Source organism: Spermophilus citellus, assembly GCF_964194105.1.
Source record: "Spermophilus citellus genome assembly, chromosome: 10".
Lineage (NCBI taxonomy): Eukaryota > Metazoa > Chordata > Mammalia > Rodentia > Sciuridae > Spermophilus > Spermophilus citellus.
Window position 1 is genome coordinate 26,672,488 of NC_138197.1, and position 20,319 is coordinate 26,692,806.

The 20,319-nt window shown below is 36.1% G+C and overlaps 1 protein-coding gene across 2 annotated transcripts in view; it reads left to right on the top strand.

Annotated features, from left to right (window-relative positions):
- The window catches only part of ADIPOR2 (adiponectin receptor 2), an 84,055-nt gene that overhangs the window by 55,595 nt on the left and 8,141 nt on the right, over nt 1-20,319 (top strand). For both annotated transcript variants that reach the window (XM_081311946.1, XM_081311945.1), the window contains exons 3-5: nt 12,476-12,595; nt 16,711-16,882; nt 20,065-20,251. In XM_081311946.1, the coding sequence (XP_081168072.1) occupies nt 12,476-12,595; nt 16,711-16,882; nt 20,065-20,251 (479 nt within the window). The remainder of the gene's footprint in view (nt 1-12,475; nt 12,596-16,710; nt 16,883-20,064; nt 20,252-20,319) is intronic.

The window sequence follows — 20,319 nt, forward strand, 5'->3', positions numbered from 1 at the left end:
CATTTTGATTGTTATAACAATGGGATTGTGCTACTTTTATTTAGTGAGTAGAGGTCTCAGGAGTGCTGCTAAATATTCTACAGTACATAGCTCCCACAACAAAGAATTATCTAGCTAATAATACCAGTAGTGCTGAGATTGATAAGCCTGATGTATACCTCAGGAGCATGTTATATATCTAGAATTCTTAAACATTTTAGTAATAGAAGTATTGTAGTAATGTAATTTTCAGGCCCAGGCTGAAATTTGTCAACAAATTGTAATCTGTGTAAACAGCCCATCTTAAAATTGTGCTGTGTGTGGCCTACAAGGTGAAACCACATGGCCCTTTTGATCTACTCTGGATCAGGTACCTTTGTAGTTACTAGGTATATAGTGATTCTTGGTGCATGGCTAAAGTGAGAAGTGGAAAATACACAATCTGTAAATCCCTTAAAGAATAAATAAGATAATTACTGTCAGTGATAAGTCCTTTAATTTACATATAAGAAGTTTTTTATTTTTTAAACATTTTTTTCTAGTCAATTTGTGTAAAGTACTGGCTATTGCTGCCAGTTTCAGGTTCAGTTGTATTAGTAAACATGGGAGCAAGAAAAGAAGGAGTAGTTAACAGAATACTATTTAATTTTGAGACTGAGATTAAGGCAAAATATTGACTTAATATCTCCAAGTGATTTGAAGAGTTCCATATATTGATATTTGTTTTTGGAGAAAAATTTATTTCTCGTTATTTTCACTTTCGAAGTTGAAGTATCTAAACCATTAGCAGTAGTGTGTATATCTTTCTTGATAATTCTAATAATGCCCTTAGTTTGTAGATAGTACTTTTTACAGACGTTTTCTCATTAACTTCTCAAAACTGCATTCTGAAATAGGAAGAACAAATAAAATCTCTTTTTGAAAAAGTATAAAAGTAAGATTCAGGAAGGTTTGAGTCATTTGCTGAAGGTCCCATGCTTAAATGAGAGCCTGTGCTAAGTCTTCTGACTTCTCTTTCTGCTAAACAAAGCTGCCTTTAAGAAAATTGACACCAGATTAACTTAATGTTTCTGAATTCCAAACCCTGCCCCTGAGTTGATCCCACAGGTTAGATTCAGCACTTGATTTTTTTTTCTGCGCAGAATTGTTTCATGTGTGTTTTCTGTTAGACCAATATAATTTTGCTTCTCAGGTGTGTTCTTTTTAATGAGTTTTCTCTTTATTTTGAAAATAAATTGATATGTACCATAGTGCAGTATTTCACGTTTAGAACAATTTTGCCTCATTTTCTTTTTAAAAATTTTTTTTGCATCATTTTTGAGCATTTTTTTTCCTGCTCTGTTTTAAAATATAGAAGCTAAGTAGATTATTTAGTCTTCTTTCAACAGAGCCCTCAGGCTCACTGTGTCAAATACCAATCATGTATTTGACAGATAAAAGTGTAATTGCAAGGCAATCAGGGTGTCTTTTTTCTTTAAGAAGTTAAGTGAAATTCTGAATTAATAAAATAAGATTTAGGATAGTCATAAACATTGCAGAATGATGTATCTTCTTATGTAGTGTTTATTTATCACTAGGTTTAAATCAGTGAATTTATTAAGACTGCTCATTTGAAAAAAAAATAAATACAAATTGCCACAATATTATTCCAGACCTACTGAATAGAGGGGGTGGGGAGAGACACAGACACAGACAGAGAGATAAGTAACAAAGATGCTTATGCTTACTAATATTTAAAAGTTAGTACCAATTTTCATTTCTGTGTCCTGCATTTGCTTTACATTAAAATGAGATGTTGAACTAGGTAATAGGTACCTAAGATTTTTCTCATTCTCAATTTCTGTGGTCTTTTTCACAATAGTTTTAATACTTCTTTCTTTCCTTCCTTCCTTTTTTTTTTTTTTTGGTTAGAGGAAAGAAGATGAGATTTTCCCCCCAGAAATCAGTCTTATTAGGTATCTTTGCTTAAGCAGTCCTATTTAATGGGTTTTTTCATACTTTTTATTGAGTTTTGTTTAGTGAAGCCATTTCTGTATACCAGTAGATAAATCTCAAAGCGGGGGAAAAAAGCAAGGTTCAGTCTTCAGAGTCCTGAATTTGAATCCCTGATTGCTTTTACAGTATTGTTACCCAGCCTTTTTGATTAAGAGAACCCTTATAAAGGAAAAACAACAAAAACCTTATAGAAGTGCAATGTGTATACAGATATAAAGTTTTAGACATTTTTTATAAACTGGACACAAGTATGTAAATCTGTACTCCTAGAAGTCCCCTTAATAATGACTGTGTATTTCCTTCCTCCAGAGGTAACCATAATGTCATAGATTAATTTTCTTGTTTTTGTACTTTATATTACTGTAATCATTCCAGATATGTATGTCTAGTTTCTTTGTCTTAGAATCATGTTTTCAATATTTATCTTGTGTTTTATTGCTTCATGGTATTTCATTGTGTTACTATACAACATTTTATTTACTTATACTATTGTTGAAGGCAGTCTGTGTTGTTTCCAGCTTGGGGCTATTATAAATACAATTGCTATGAACATTCTATTTTTTTGTTTATTTGCGCTCTCTCTCTATATATATATGCATTTCTGTTAGCTACATACCCAGGAGTGGAATTATTGAGTCAGGATTATGATCCCATGTCCCTTTTAAATATTAAAAACAATAACAGACCTCTTTATAATAGTCACATTTTAAAAGTTTGAATAACCATATGATAGAAATTGTCTTTGAATTTGAAATGTTCATGTAAGTCAGTTTGTTTTTTGTAAATCACTATAGTACCTACTTGTATTTGAAAAATAATAGTATCTACTACTGTATTATGAGATACTCAGTTCAAACACAGTATTTAATGAGCCTAATAGACTTGTATAGTTATTGAAGTGATTATTCAAGATAATGTCATTAGATGGAGATTCAAGGTACTACTTAGAGCTGTGTAACTTCTCTTAGCTTCTGTTTCTTTATTTACCATGCTCGATCTAGACTTCCGTATTACAAAATGGGAATGGATATACTCAGAAAATTATTGTGAGGGTTTAATTTGCAAAATGCACCTATCAGAGTGTCTGGCATGTAGTTAGTGAACAATAAATAATTGTTGTCCTGTTCTTCCTTTGTAAGGGTACTCCGCTGATAAAATTGGTAAACACATCCTGCACATATAGCCTGATCCACCCCCAACAGTTCTTCCACAAAGGTGATTTCTAAGTCAATTGGACTTTTCACTGTTTTAGATTGAGCTAATTTAACTTAACTTCTCCCCCACCAGCCTTTTCTTCTGATGTCTTAATGTTTATTAAATAGTATTGGCTTGCTTTCAAGTACCCACTTGATTCCTAGAGTGTCAGAGTGGGAAGGAGCCCAGAAGACATTGGGCATGTGTGCCTTTAATTGTTCTTCAGATGTTTTTAGTTTCTCTACCATGTGACTGCCGTAGTCTTGGCTGGGCACAGAATCACGAGCCACTCACACCTTGTAGATTCAAACAGCAATTCTTTATTCCCGAACTCACACCGGCCTCTATACACATTCTGGGGAAATCCCAGTTCTGCTGCCGCCCAATTCACCTACTCCACGAGGCTTTCTTTTCTAATACTTTCTTAATCTCACGAGAACACAACGGGAACTGTAGGATCCGGCGTGCCTGAGGCAGCAGGATACGCCCTGTTCCCCTGCAGGGTACACCTTAAACCTGGAACTTCCCTAAACCCAAGGACGGGATACTCCCTAAAACCTGATCAGCTCTAAACCAGGATCCGCCCTGGTCCTTGAGCAAGGTCACCTTACTAAAGCATACATGCAATGTCCCAGCGAATGTCCTCTAAGCAACATGGGGTACGCTGGCAAGGAAATTTCGATGCCTCATTCCTACTTGGCAATGGCCCTCAGCATGTGACGGCACTTTGGGCATACAAAGATAAGACATGGGGCTGGGGATGTGGCTCAAGTGGTAGCGCGCTTGCCTGGCATGCGTGCGGCCCGGGTTCGATCCTCAGCACCACATACCAACAAAGATGTTGTGTCCGCCGAGAACTAAAAAAAAAATAAATAAATAAATATTAAAAATTCTCTCTCTCTCTCTCTCTCCCTCCCCCCTTAAAAAAAAAAAAAAAAAAACAAAGATAAGACATGATTTCTACCCATACGTAGCTTACAGTATAGTTGGAGAGAAAGATAAATAATACATTTGTGGTGAGTGCATTGTGACTGCATGCATAGGATGCTATGGTAGCAACTCCAGCTGCAAGTGGGAATTAGAAGAGATGAAACATGAGTTTCAGAGGTAGCTAGGAAAAAGGACTGAAGGGCATTCTAGACAGAGAGAAGAACAGTGGATGCAAAGGCTGAAATGCAAGAAATAGTATGATGCTTTTAGGGAATAGTATTGAGAGCTAACATTTATTGAGTATATACTGGTGCATATATACTGGCATTTTTCTGATCCTGAAAAGAATTCAGTGTCCCTGGAATGAAGAATCAATGTTACACAGTGGAGGATACAGTAAGTTTCATCACTTAGGGTATACAATCTAGATCTTTTGGTTTCTGGTCCTGTATTCTTCCATCTTCTGAAATTGTTTTTGAAATGTATAATGTTGTGTATTGGTTGAAGTGAGTAGGCCAGTGTCTCTGGGCCTTTGACCCTAAAGCCTATACTCTTTTAACTATGTTTGTTTAAGTTATAGAAGCATTTTGTAAGCATTGAGACAGGAATACAAGAGAAATTTCAAACTAGGTTGCCTTGATCTACAATTTTATGGCTTTCCCCCCACATCTTTGAATTTTCAAGGTATTAGGTTGAATAAAGAGATCAGCTTTTATGGTTGTCCTACTTTTCCTCTGTTTCAGATTCTTCTTCATAAATCGGGATATTAGGAACTACTTTTTATTTATTTAGCCTAGAATTTATTCCATTAAACTGATTCACTTTAATCAAATTAAGGAGTACCACTGTATTTTAGTTTATTAAGGGAAAGCTAACTTGTAAATAGACTCTTATAATTTTATTTTTATGAAGAAGTCTACTTAGATCTTGATTTGTTTGATAAGTAACCAGATTTGCCCAGTTGAACAATTTATTGTCCTAAGGATCTGGTTGAGCAGTTTATTATTCAGTTAAATGAATTTTTAAGATATTCCTTAAGCTAATTGTGAAGTTATTTACAGGTTTGCACCCTTACTTTCTGAAGTAAGAATCTTCTGAAACAAATAATAAAGTTATACTAACATAGGGACCTTAGATTTTAGTCTTCATAACATAGAGGGTCTCAGTTCTCAGTAATGTCTATAAAGGCACACAAATTTTAATCAAAGATGTGCTTTCCCTATTCCTGTGTATTTTATTTCATGACCCTTTTCTTTTAATTGTGGGTAATGGATGGTAGTATGGTTGTGACACTGTGTACTAACTTCAGCTAGTGTTTTAGTACATCATTTATGTTTCGCTGTTCCTCCCATTGCATCTGAAGCTTCTTTCTCAAGTGGTACTTTTGCTTTTTCTGTCTTCAAACTAGCTATATCTTATTTCTCTGATAGCCATTTACATAGCTAATTCAGCTTCTTTTTAGAATGAGCCCTATGGAAGGTAAAGGCTACATTTTATCTCCCCCCCGCCCTTTTGGAGACAGAGTTTCTCTAAATTGCCCAGGTTAATGTTGAACTTGTGGTCCTCCTGCCTAAGGCCTCCCAAGTTGCTAAGATTACAGGTGTGCACAACCACACCTGGCTATTCATTTAATATTTGTTAAACTGAGTTGGGCTCAAACAGATAAATGCTCAATAGGTTTGTAAGTACCTATTGAGCATTTATCTGCTTGATTTTTTTTAATCAATAAATGTTACCAATGATTATATCTCTAGTGGTCCAATGTATGAAATAAAACAATATAAAACTGGTGATCAGACATAAACATTTCAATAAAGACAAAGTTTCACACATTCCAACATGTCAGCAAAATTTCAGAATTTTTATAAGAGAATGTTTCTTTTTTGGGGGCAGGGGGATACCAGAAATTGAACTCCAGGGGCACTCAATCACTGAGCCACATCCCCAACCCAACTTGAAGACCTTTCTTCTTTATCAGTATGGTTCTCTGTATGATTTTTTTTTTTATCTTGAAAACCTTTCTTCTTTAATCAGTATGGTTCTCTGTATGATTTTTTTTTTAAATTGGACAGTTCCATCAAACTTTGGTAGTAAACATACTCTAGAAAATTATTATTTAAAGTTGTACTTTGTATGAATCATCAGAGTCAGATCTTTTCACAGATGGACTTCATTGAATGTAGGAGGGGAAATATTAAATATTAAAATGTCTATATATGGTAAGTCAGCATTGACTTCTTCGAGATGCCCATTGGGAGGCTGAGTCAGGAAGATTGAGAGTCCAAAGCAAAAGTGAGGCACTAAGCAACTCAGTAAGACCCTGTTTCTAAATAAAATCAAAATAGGGCTGGGGATGTGGCTCAGTGGTTGAGTGCCCCTTGAGTTCAATTTCTGGTATCCCCCTGCCCCCCAAAAAGAAACATTCTCTTATAAAAATTATGAAATTTTGCTGACATGTTGGAATGTGTGAAACTTTGTCTTTATTGAAACGTTTATGTCTGATCACCAGTTTTATTTTTTTTTAAAGAGAGAGAGAGAGAGAGAGAGAGAGAGAGAGAGAGAGAGATTTTAATATTTATTTTTTAGTTCTCGGCGGACACAACATCTTTGTTGGTATGTGGTGCTGAGGATTGAACCCGGGCCGCACGCATGCCAGGCGAGCGCGCTACCACTTGAGCCACATCCCCAGCCCCATCCAGTTTTATTTCATACATAGGACCACTAGAGATATAATCATTGGTAACATTTATTGATAAAAATACTGATAAGCATAGTTACAGCTTAGAAATATAATTCATGGGTAAATTCTTATTCTTGACACAGATTGGCATTCTGTTGAATTCGGATTAGCTTTTGTAGAAGTATGATTAGGAATAGAAAGTGCAGTTGTAATAGATGAAAGAAGAACATGCATGCATATAGGCAGCCCGTGCTTTGCAAAGTTTTAATATGCATGAGTTTCTGTTATGGTTTGGCTCGTCAGCATGGTTCAACTTTCAGTTATCATGGTATATTTAATATGAATAGCTGCATACAATACAAAACTTTTCAGTTGGATTTTCAATCTGCAGGTTGCTGTGCAGGTAATAGGTACACATCCTGATCAGATACCAATCATGTCACTTCTTTCCAAGTCTGTCATTGACTGGTTATTACATATCTGAAAATGCAGTGACTGCACAGATAACAAAGTAGTATTGCTTCCTTGTCTCTCAATAATAAACTCAAATGGCTTCATAAACAAAAATGAATAGTAAAAGGAGGGAATGGCCCACAAATGTAAAAGTGAAGTACAGAAGTCAAAGTGATAATACTGAGAAGGAAGTTAAATCAAACATAATGGAGCTACAGAACATCTAGGGGCCTGTGGGAATGTTGACTTGGCAGTCATTTTAGAAATCTAGATAAGCAGACAGAAGAATTTCATGAAGGCAAGCTTGCCAACGTAAATGAGTAAAATGTTTGCTGGCAAAAACAAGTCACATTAAAGAAATCTCTGAAGATATTTTGTGCCTTGAAAGTGCAAATAGTAAAATTACCTAAACCTAGAAAGGAGTGTGACAGTTTGCCAAGGGGTAGAAAAGATGTTTACTTAAAATCATAAATTATATGAGAAGGCAAGCATTGTTCAAACTATTCCTGATAATTTTTTTAAGAGAGAGAAGAGAGAATTTTTTAATATTTATTTTTCTGTTTTCGGTGGACACAGCATCTTTTTTATTTTATTTTATGGTGCTGAGGATCGAACCCAGCGCGTTACCACTTGAGCCACATCCCCAGCCCATTCCTGATAATTTTTATAGAACACCCATAAATAGTTTTATTTATTTTTTTTTCCATTACCTTGTAGATTTGAAACTGACAGTTTTTCAAGTTCTGGCAAAACTTTTTAAGGTCATGAGATAGTAGTTTTTCATTGATTATTAAGAGTGCTTTACATGTTTTTTGTTCTTTTCCCCCTCACGATTGATTAATTTTACTATCCTACACTAAAATACCAAGCAAGCAAGGCCTGCCTGTGTGTGTTGGTCAAATATTAGTTACCCTCTGCCCATCCAATTGGGCAGTTTCATAGCTAGGAAATGGTGCGAAAACTGGAATTGCATATATGGACATGAATTTAAACATAAAATTCTGTTATTTTCTAAGTGTCTGACTTTAAACAGATCATTTAACCTCAGGGTCATTTTATCTTTAACACAGTAACTGCTTAATGAATACTTTCTAAATATGTTGAACAAATGCAATACTTTTTTTTTTTTTTTCTGATGTGAACACATAATGTTGTGCTGTGGCATATATAATTCATGGTATATAGAACTCTCTTTCAGATTAGGGATTCTCAACTACTGTTGACTTTTTGACCGGATAGTTTTTTATTGCAGGGAGCTCTCCATCCTGTACATTGTAGGATGTTTAACAGTGTCCTGGACTCTCCCCACTAGATGCTTGCCTGCCAGCCTTCCTTCCTGTTTAACCCAGGGATGCTTTGTCACTGAGCTACATCCTCAGCCCTTTTTCTTTTTTCTTTTTAGATGGGTTCTTGCTTAGTTGGTGAGACTGGCCTTGAACCTGCGGATCCTCTTTCTTCAGTCTCCCAAGTTGCTAGGATTACAGTCTGGGCTAAATTCACTCTTAATCCATTATTGCAAGTCATTTTATGCTTTTTGACAGGGGATTACTGGGAATTAAACCCAGAGGCACTTAACCACGAGCTACATCCTCAATCCCTTTTTATTTTAAGACAGGTTCTCTGTAAATTGCTTTTTGCTTTGCTAAGTGGCTGAGGCTAGCCTCAAACTTGTGATACTTCAGCTTCTGGGGCCACTGGAATTACAGGCAAGTGCCATTATGCCTGGCTAAAACTTTCTTAATAAACAGTGTTCATCCCAGATAATACATCCTGCATTCTTAATATAATTTTATTTACTTTCAACAAAAATTTATTAGCACCACTAAGGACACAAAAGTTGTTTCTTCCTTAGTAGTAATGTCATGATTCCTCTTCTCTTCCTATCACTTTGGTTGATCTATTAATCAATCTCTCTTTGTAGAGAGTACCTATTTAAAAAGGTGCTCAGAACAGCCCAGAGTGATGTGCACACCTGTAATCCCAGAGGCTCAGGAGGCTGAGAGAGGAGGATTGTGAGTTCAAAGCCAGCCTCAGCAAAAAGTGAGGCGCCAAGCAACTCAGTGAGACCTTGTCAAAAATAGGCCTGGGGATGTGTCTCAGTGGTCGAGTGCCCCTGAGTTCAATTTTGGTTCCTTCTGCCCCCAAGTGCCCAATCTGCAAGTTTTCTTCATCCAAGTCTGTAAGGGAAGATTGTGTGTGTGAATTGTTCTTTCTCTTGCCAGTGAGGCTAGTTTATTTTTTCCTATCAGTAATCCTCTGTTGATCCAATTGCACATATCTTGATCTCAGAATTACTAAGTTTAAGCAGTCCCACTGACATTTCAGACTCTTTGCAGTCTCACCAGATTTTACAAATAAGGGAAACATTGAACTATGATTGTATCTTATGTGCTCATTTATACTTTAGTTTTGTTTTGGTACTGTAAATTGAACCCAGGGGTACTCTACAACTGATCCACATCCTCAGTCTTTTTTTAAATTTCAAGATAAGGTCTCACTAAATTGCTGAGGTTAGCCTCGAATTTGCAATCCTCTTGTCTCACACACTCCAGTAGCTGGGATTACAGGAACACCAAATTGTGCCTGGTTTATTTATGGCTTTGAAACTGCTGATACAATTTACTTGTATGGCAATAAAAATCGAATCCTTGTTTGTTATACATGTTGAATACGCATACATATTTGAGCTATTTTATATATTATATAATTTTATATTTTAAAATTAGTCTGATTATTTCAGGCTGTTGCCTATTTTCATATAATTCATGTTTTAATGGAACTTCATTTTACATTTAATTAGGCACACTCTTTAAAGCATTCATTAATTAAACCACCATATATGGGGAAGAAGACAAGCAGACACCTAGACCTAATTTTGGTCTAAAAAAGTAAAATTTTATCCAATGTTAAATAAAATAGTAGAAGTTAACAACAAAAAAAAGAGTCTAATTAGATAGATACTCATTAATTGGCCAGTGAAAGACACAGACTTATACGTGCTGAGGAAATTTAGAAGAGGAGACAGTTCCTATGGGTTAGGTAGGGTGTGCATTGTCTGAAAATTGGTCCTTGGTCCGAGGAAGAGTGAAAAACTATTAAATATTACAAGGAATTTAGTCCTCCACAGGACTACCATGTACAGATATGTGTTTGTGTTTAAAGTGTCATGGGAATAGGATAGGGGGAAACAATCTAAAAATGTTCCTGGGGTGGGGGAAGTGGTAATGAAAGAAAGGTTGAGAAATACCAGGTGAAAGGAAGTTAGGGAAGCATTTAAAACAGGAAGTATAAAGGATAGTTGGGCACATTTTAGGTAATCAAAGACCGTGTGTGTTTTATTAGAGAATATACTCTTTTCCTAAAGTCATAGTTTGGGCGTGTTTGGGCGTGTAAATCTAACATGCTATGTAATAGCCTCAAGCTAATATTTTACAAAGTGAAGAAAGGAATAAAATCTTTTTTTAAAAAAAATAGGTTCAAATTCGAGTGCTGTGGTAGATTCCCTATTGCTTCTGTGTGTTTTTATTCTTAATAGTTTTCTGATCAGGGATAGAAGATAATTTTCTTCTTTTCTTAATTGCCAATGGATTTGTGTGTGTGTATATGTGTGTGTGTGTGTGTGTGTGTGTGTGTATAAATAAACTTTTGTGTGTGTATATGTGTGTGTGTGTGTGTGTGTATGTGTATAAATAAACTTATGTGGTGGTGAGAATTGAACCCAGTGCCTCATACATACTAGGAAAGTACTCTACCACTGAACTACAACCCCAGGTGCACCCCCCACCCCAACTTTCTTCATGTAATCATGTTAGCAGCACTGTTTATCTAGCAGAATCTTTGGTTAGATATGGAATTCCAGTTCTTACACTATCATTATTCATTGAATTATAGTATCAGAATTTGAGAAATGTAGGAGGCTATATCAGTGAGAAACTTTAGGCTTAGAAAATTTGAGTGACTTCTAATAAAAACCCTTCATATTTGTGGTTAGAAGTCGCCTGACTTTTTTGTCCATTTCCCTTTTTATTGTTCTATCTAAACTATAAGCTTGGTCTAGAAACAGAAATCTTCATTTTAGTGATTTAAATCGTTATTAGATTGTTACTTTTTGCTCCATGTTCCTGGACAAAATTTTCTTTAGAATGTGGAAAGACACTGGGGTTTTGGATTTTTTTTTTTAACTTTTCTACTTGACTAGCTTTAACCTTGGACAACTTATTTAACCTCTTTCTCTAATGTTCTTATGCATGGTTTGTGTTTTGGAGGGGAGGAGAGGTACTGGGGATTGAACCCTGGGGCTCTTTACCTTTCAGCTAAATCCTCTTTTATCTTGAGACAGGATCTCCCTAAATTACTTATGGCCTTCCTAAATTGCTGAGGCTGGCTTTGAATTCATGATCCTCATACCTGAGGGGGGGGGGCAGTCTCTCAGATTACAGGTGTATGCCACTGTGCCTGACTAAGGTTATATGTTAAATGGGGATAAGAATACTTAAGTAATAAAAAGATGGTTATGAGAATTAAGTTTGATAACCTATATGGAGCCCTTTCCTCTGTTTTGGGCATTTATTTGGCATTTGGGATTGTAGCTGAGTGTTAGAGTGCCCACTACTTATTTTAGATATACCAGGTGGGAGTCTTGATTTTCTTCTTAGTATAATATTATGTGGTTTGTGAAAATCTTAAAACCAAAAAAGAATCCAGTAAATCTCCAAGAATTTGATACTGAAACAAACAGGGATGATGATGTAGTAGATAAGTTCACTTATCTGTCAGAAAATTTGATGCTGTTCTTTTTTTTTAATATTTTTTTTTAGTTGTAGATGGACAAATACCTTCATTTTATTTATTTTTAAATATTTGTTAATATTTATTTTTTAGTTGTAGTTGGACATAGAACCTTCATTTGTTATTATGTGGTGCAGGGGATCGAACCCAGGGCCTCGAACATGCTAGGCGAGCGTTCTACCACTGAGCCACAACCCCAGCCCATTATTTATTTATTTATTTTCATGTGGTGCTTAGAATTGAACCCAGTGCCTCATTCGTGCGAGGCAAGTGCTCTGCCACTGAGCCACAATCCTAGCCCCAATACTGTTTATTTTTAGTACTGATGATGCTATAATAAACTAACTTTACTTACTGTTCTTAAATTTTTTTATCTTAATTTGACAAGCAAACTGTGTTGTGCCATTTAGCTCTTAAGTCTCTTGTTTACTTTTTTTTCCTGTGATTGCCTTGCAGAGCTCTGAGGAACAAGAGTGCAATGATGACACTTCTCAGGAGGATGAAGGGTTTATGGGCATGTCCCCTCTTTTGCAAGCCCATCATGCTATGGAAAGAATGGAAGAGTTTGTTTGTAAGGTAAGATTGTGGTTTCTTATCATTTTCTATGCTCTTTACCAACCCCCCCCCCAAAAAAAAAAAACCAAAAAAACAAAGGGGGTAGTACTTTGACCTTTGGTTTACTTTGGAAAAAATCTCTGGTAAGATAAGGATTGGAGGCTGTTTCTTAACTTTAACCCTGTTCAAGGCATAATGCATTTGTTTGCCTATAGCAGCCTTGATAAAAGTTCTGATAAAACTAGAATATCCATTTGGGAAACAAACTTTTCCTGATAAGAGTTTAGCAAAGTAAAGGTCTTGTTGATTAGATAAGATTAAACCAAGTTGGAAGTAGTAGATATTCAAATGCTGTATTAAAATAAATGTACTCTGCTGTTAGGATAGGAAACCTATTTTTCTTTCTAGGGATTTGATGGGCAATCAGACTACTTTTGAGATTGAAATTTTCCAGTTTTCAGCTGGTATATTTTCTGTCTCTGCGGCCTTTCTTTCAATCCATTGGCTGACTCTGTTAGGAATAATTTTGTTTTGTTTCCCTAAAATGGTAGCTAGAATTGCGGTTGCTTCCTTAGAGAAATAGGGACACTGGTGAATGAATAGGTACTTGATTAATCAGTAAGGACCTTGGCAGGTGTATGGGTATGTATGTATAAATCCACTTATTAAACATTTAAAGAGAACTTTTAACTATTCAGAGAGAAAATTTTATGAAGTGTAACTTTTCATGGGTTTTAAGAACCACAACTTTTTTCTTTTATTAGTGCATTATAATTGTATATAATAATAGTTGGGTTCATTTTGACAAAGTCATGGAATTTAATTTACTCCATTTCAATCTCTGGCTCCCCTATTTTCCCTTCCCTGAAACCACAACTTTTTGGGGGGTTGGAGGTAGACACTGGGGATTGAACCCAGGGATGCTTTACCAGTGAGCCACATCCCAGCCCTTTAAAAATTTTTTATACTGAGACAAGGTCTCACTAAGTTGCTTAGGGCCTTGCTAAATTGCTGAGGCTGGCTTTGAGTTTTTGATCCTCCTGTCCTGGCCTCCTGAGCCACTGGGATTACAGGCAGATTAGATTAGATTCTGAAAACTAAATTTAGTTTTTCCTGCATTCACAATGATGTTGAAAATAATTGAGACCGGTTGACTTAGAATACTATATATTGGGCTAGGGATGAGAAGAGAATGTTATGATTTTAACATAGATAACCCTTCCAGACTAAGTGCTGGGGCGGGGGTGAGGGTAAATATAAACATTTGTAGGTCTCATAGAACCCTGCACATTTTAGTCAGTGTGTAAAAACTGATGACAGAAAAAGCCAAATAAAATAATAAATTCATTGTGATCACTGTCTCAGGAGAATTAACACAAAGAAATAAAATAGATACATTTTGTTTTTCAAAAAATGATTCTGATGTGAAGAAATCTCTTCAAGTCATATAGTTAGTGTCTTAGCCATTGGGGAGTTTTAATATTTATAGACCAGTTGGGATACTTAACTGCCATTTGTTCTCTTTCTGAACTGAACAAAGGATAAAGCAAATAAAACTTAAAAATTTAATAGCTAATGGGAGAATAGATAGGATGGGCATTTGCATGCTACATATGAGTTACTGAAGAAAAATGTTTGGGTATAAAAACTATTTCCATTCCCTTATCTTCTACCAATCTGTTTGTGAGAACAGTCAGGAGGCATCCTGTTACATGGTGTTCCAGTGTTACTGTACCTTGCTGTGGCAGGGCAACTGACCAGGCTTGAAAACTGGCCATGTCTACCGACAGTAAGATTCTGTTTCTTGAACTGGAAGCAAGTAAACAGAGACAGTTTAAAATGAGGTGTGCTTTGGCTTTGCTGGTGTTACCTTCCCTTTTGGGGGAAGTAAGTAATTTTGTCTTTAAAGTTTCCAAGTTTGATCTGATCTCTTTTTGAAGACTTTGATTTTTGCTATTTTACCAGCATAGCCAGGTTTGTGTGGGAATAGGAGGTGTGCCATGGGTAGTGGAAAAAAATTGGTGTGTATATGCATGTATGTTTTAGGGTCAAGTATAAACCCAGTGGACCATGGCTGAGATGTTTGATAGAGGCAGTATCGTTGTCAAGCTTATAAATAAATCTTTTGTCTATTGTTTTATCCCAGGGAGTAAAGGTTGCCTATTTGTGTTGGCAGTATATGATTTTAAGTTGAGAGTGAGGGTATATAGTATCTGTTAAATATGTCACCAAATAAAGTATAATTAAGGAAGTAGTATTGCTCTTTGGCTCAGTGTTTGGACCACTAGAATATTAGAAACAATGGGACAAATCACTGGCATTAAATGCATATGTGACTAATAAACAATATAAAATAAAATTTGGTGAAACTAAAATAAGCAGCAAAATTTTGTAAGGTTAATGTTTACAATAATTATTTTTGCCAAGTTCAAAATAGATATTAAAAATTCAGTGTCTTGATCTTTGTCTCTTCCTGTGGAAGATCTCATAATACAGCCACTTTTACAAGTGGTAATGCAGCCAACCCTCTTTATCCATGGGTTTCATGTCCATGGATTCAACCAGCTGTGGATTGAAAATATCTGGGGGAGAGCAAAGTGTGGTGGTGCCTATCATCTCAGCTTCTTGGGAGGCCAAGTCGGGAAGATCACTTGAGCCTGTGAATTTGAAATAGACCTCTATCTATCTATCTATCTATCTATCTATCTATCTATCTATCTATCTATCGTACTAAGAATTGAACCCAACTAAAATATGTGTGTGTGTGTGTGTGTGTGTGTGTATTTAAAAAGAAAAAGGAGGGTCATATTTGTTCTTAAGTTGGCAGTTCTCATTTTCTTTGGAGTCAGAGGAGGTGTTGCATAGTCAGTTCTTTTGTAGGTCTTAATAAGGAGGTAAGAGCAGAGTATAGGAAACGGCTGTGGGCACAGTGGCTGGGTGAAATCTTTCTGCATAGTAGAGAGAAGGAAAGCCAACTTTCTGTGGCTTAGCTATGTTGTTTTGTACAAGACCCCCAGAGATAAGAAGTGGTAGTCTTTGGAGGTGAGCTCTGCTCATTTGTAGTCTGGATTCTTGCTTTAGGGTAGTAATCTGGAAGCACTGCTGAGCCCACATTAACTGTAAGGTAAACCACATGCCTGGCATTTTCATTACATCTTTCTGGCTAGCAGAAGCAACTTAGTTCTGGATAAGTGATCGTTGTGGTATGAGCTCTGTGACCTGAGAGACACTGTAAAGAAACAACTACAGAAATTGATAGACATTCTAAGGAGGAATGACTCCATCCCTCTGTCAGGGAGAGGGACAACAGGAAAAGGAAGAAAAGGGGGGCAGTGGGAATTGAAGGGCAGTTAAAGTGGAGCTTCTTTGCTGTCTCTCTAGCAGGAGCAAGGGGGACTAGTCACTAATTCTTAAACAGGTAATAGCTTCTAGGGATAATTAAGGACTAGGGGTTGCTAATTTATTTATGAAGTTTTTGTATCATTTTTGTTTGATCCTCATGATTTCCTTCTTATGTGGTGAAACACTGTTTTCCTCAATATATAAATGAGGAAAGTGAAGTTTGGAGATTTTATAATTGATTAAAAAGCCCATATAATTTAGTCAATACTCGAGACCCAAGATTTTCTGACCCCTGTGCTCTGATTCTTTTCTACTTCATCATATTTGATATGGTGGAGAGAGAAGAAAGAGTAAAGGGAAGTGGGGGCCAGGGGAGAGTTTAGCAAAAGGCACAAAAGCATAATTCTATACAATTCTTTTTTTCCCAACAGATAAATATAAAAAGTCATATTTAATGTCACAGGAATTTTTCAGAAGTCTGTTATGAGGGATGAAGGAAGGTCTTTATGGGTGGGACTTTAGACTCCTCATCCGTTCTTCACTCGGACTGAAGTAAAGCTGTTTTAGGGCATGTTGTATAATTTTTCTTTACTCCTTCCTTTTCCTAATGAAAAAGAAATTTGTCAGTCTTAAGAATTCAGGATATGACATTATACATTTTGCATATATTTGCCTTTTTAAAAACTATTTTTTTTCCATCGTACAACAATGCGGTAAAAGAGACAGTTGTTTGGGACTGTTGTTGCTAATAGGACAACTAAAATCACAAAGATGTTCAATAACTCTTCTTCCAGGTATGGGAAGGTCGATGGCGAGTAATCCCTCATGATGTGCTTCCAGACTGGCTCAAGGATAATGACTTCCTTTTACATGGACATCGGCCTCCTATGCCCTCTTTTCGGGCCTGTTTTAAGAGCATTTTCAGAATACACACTGAGACAGGCAACATCTGGACACATCTCTTAGGTATGAAATATCAGTGGTAGATGAATTAGTGATTCACTTGATAATCTTGTATTTGAGGGTAAGGATAGAACTTAAAAATGTATTGTCACTGAGGATTGAACTATGTCCAGAGGCATACTGTGATTTTATTACAACTAAGTCACATTATTCTCTCCTAGATCTTTAGAACATTATCAGTATTTTTCAATAAGTAGAGATGAAGGTGATTTTTCAGTCATTACTTATTCACTATTAAATTTAATTTGGCTTAAAGTAGAAAATGAAATATAATGTTTTCCCCATCATGATTGTATATTAAACGTAAGGTCGGGGAGGCGGGTGAAGAATAGTCTTCAGCAGATGTTGCTAGGATAGCTAAATAGCCATGTATAAAATAAGTTGGACCCTAACCTCACACCATAAATAAAAATGAACAAAGACCTAAACACAGAGCTAAAACTATAAAACTTGGGGAAAAACATAGATATAAATCTTTGTGACCTTGGATTAGACAAATTTCTTAGCATTGACAAAGCACAGAGGAAGAAAAAAACCAGATAATTTAAACTTCATCAAAATAAAAAATTGGTTTATGTCAAAGAACATGATTAAGAAAGTGAAAAGAAGTTGGACCTGGTTGCATATAACTGTTAATCCCGATCAATTGGGAGGCTGAAGCAGAAGGATTCAAGCTTAAGGCCAGCCTTGGTAATTTAGAAAGACCCTTTCTTAAAAACAACAAGAACAAAACAGTTATGGAGATATAATTCAGGGGCATAGTGCCTCTGGGCATAGTTCAGTCCTCAGTTTGGAGAGGAAAAAGTAAAAAGACAACCCTCAGAGTGGGAGAAAATATTTGCAAATCATGTCTGGTAAGAGTCTAGTAAAGAACTGTTAAGGTAACAGTCAGTTTGTCTTTATTGGTAAAACTCAAGAGAGACATCATTTTTATAAAGACATACAAATCAGATGTATTGAGAAATGAGTTGAGGGACTGGTTCACTCCTACCAGGATAGCTGTAATTGAGAAAAAGAAAAATAATCCCAGTGGCTTCGGAGGCTGAGGCAGGAGGATAAAAAAGGGCTAGGGATGTAGCTGAGTGGTTAAGCACCCTTGAGTTCAAATCCCTGGTTTAAAAAAAAAGAAGAAATGCAATATAAGTTTGATGGGGAATATGGAGAGATTGGAACATTTGTATATTGCCAGTAAGATGTAAAATGGGGCAGCCCTATGGAAAATAGTTTGTTGGTTCTTCAAAAAGTTAAAGACAGTTACCAGACATTGCACTCCTAAGTATTAAAATCACATTGACAGAAAAACATGTACATGAAGTTGATAGCATCATGATTCATGACAGCTAAAAAGTAGAAGCAACTCAGATATCTACCAGCTGATAAACAAAATGTGGTGTATAATACAGTGGAATTTTTTTTTGACCTTAAAAAAGGGATGAAACACAGATTATATTACAAGAGTGAGCCCTGTAAACATTTGCTAAGTAAATGAAACCAGCCACCAAAGGCCACATAATTTTATGATTCCATGTACATGAAATGTCCAGAGTGGGCAAATCCATAGAAGCAGAAAGTAGATTAATGGTTATCTAGGGTAGGGTTGAGGGGGGCTAGAGAGTTGGGAATGACAGCAGGTACAGGACTTCTGTTTTGGAATATATATAACAAGTGTTTTTTAAATACATATAGTAATAACATTTTATTTTTCTTTTTAGTTATACATGATAGCAGAATCTGTTTTGATATATAAACATGGAATATATCTTATCTAATTAGGATCCTAGTCTTGTGGATGTACACAATGTTGTGATTCACTGTGGTGTATTCATACATGTACTTAGGAAAGTTACACCAGATTCTTTCCACTGTCTTTTTTATCCTCCCTCCCTTGCCTTTATTCCTCTTTGTCTAATCCAATGAACTTCTGTTCTCCCCACCCCCCACCAGTTGTTGTGGGTTAGCTGCCACCTATCAGAGAACATTTGGGGGACTGGCTTATTTCGCTTAGCATAATAGTCTCCAAGTCCATCCATTGAATGTCACGAAGTCATTATGCTTTAAGGCTGAGTAATGTTCTTTTGTGTATATATACCACAATACCTTTATCCATTCTTCTGTTGAAAGGCACCTAGGTTGGTTCCACAGCTTAGCTACTCTGAATTGAGTTGCTATAAACATTGATGTGGCTGCATCACTGTGGTATGCTGATTTTAAGTCCTTTGGATATATATATCAAGATATGGTATAACTGAGTCAAATGGTGGTTCCATTCCTAGTGTTTTGAGGAATCTTCATACTGCTTAACAGAATGGTTGCACCAATTTGCTGTCCCACTAACAATGTATGAGTGTATCCTTTTCCCATCTGTTTTGGAATTAATGATGGTAGTTATACATTATCATTAATGTAATAATATAGTTTCTGGCTTTACTCCATTTGACTTGCATTTCTCATCACACATTTGATTTCTGCTGTGCCTCTGAGTTCTTGCCTACAAGAATAGTGAAAGTAAACTAGAGAAAGAAAAAAATCCGATTAAATCTGTTGGAGATATCTAAGTCAGAAGTAATTTTTAGGTTAAAACGATAAAATAGGATCACTTAGCAAATGTTTGACTTCTAAATATCTGACCTTCTTTGTGGTAAGTGGTCTAAGCAGTAAGAGCATGGTATCTTGCTGTGGAGAACAGTTCAAGAACTGGTTATGAAATGCCCTGAGTAGGTACTTTGCTGTCCCTACTGGACCATCCTGTAAGGACCAGAGAAGCAGCATGGTGCTTCTTGACAGCTATTGGTATAGGAAAGCTATTATTTCCTGTCAGGATTTGGAGGTGTTGGAATTCACAGTGAAAACAAAAAGGACCTTTCATAGCTGGGCTGTATGTATATACCAAAAATTTCATAAATGAAATTTCATGCCAATTCTAAGAAGTAACAGCATTATCTGATTTCCTTTTGGATTATGCTGTTAGATTAAGTTATTATGTTCTGTAATGCCCAATTTGTGAAACTAAATTTTATATGATATCAACAGTATTTAAAGTAAATTTTGGATGAACTTGGAAAAAATTTATGGAACTTTCGATACAGGTATCATTGCTGCTGAGAAAGATTATAAGCAGAATTAGTGTAGAACACTGTCTCTTCAGAAGAATAATATTTTCTTCGTCTCCTTCATTTTTTTCCTAGGTTGTGTATTCTTCCTGTGCCTGGGGATCTTTTATATGTTTCGCCCAAATATCTCTTTTGTAGCCCCTCTGCAAGAGAAGGTGGTCTTTGGGTTATTTTTCTTGGGAGCCATTCTCTGCCTTTCGTTTTCATGGCTCTTCCACACAGTGTACTGCCACTCAGAAGGGGTCTCCCGGCTCTTCTCTAAGTAAGTATCTGTACCGTCCATAGTTTGATCAGTGATTTAGAGTCAGTGTAAGGTTAGGAGAAGATATC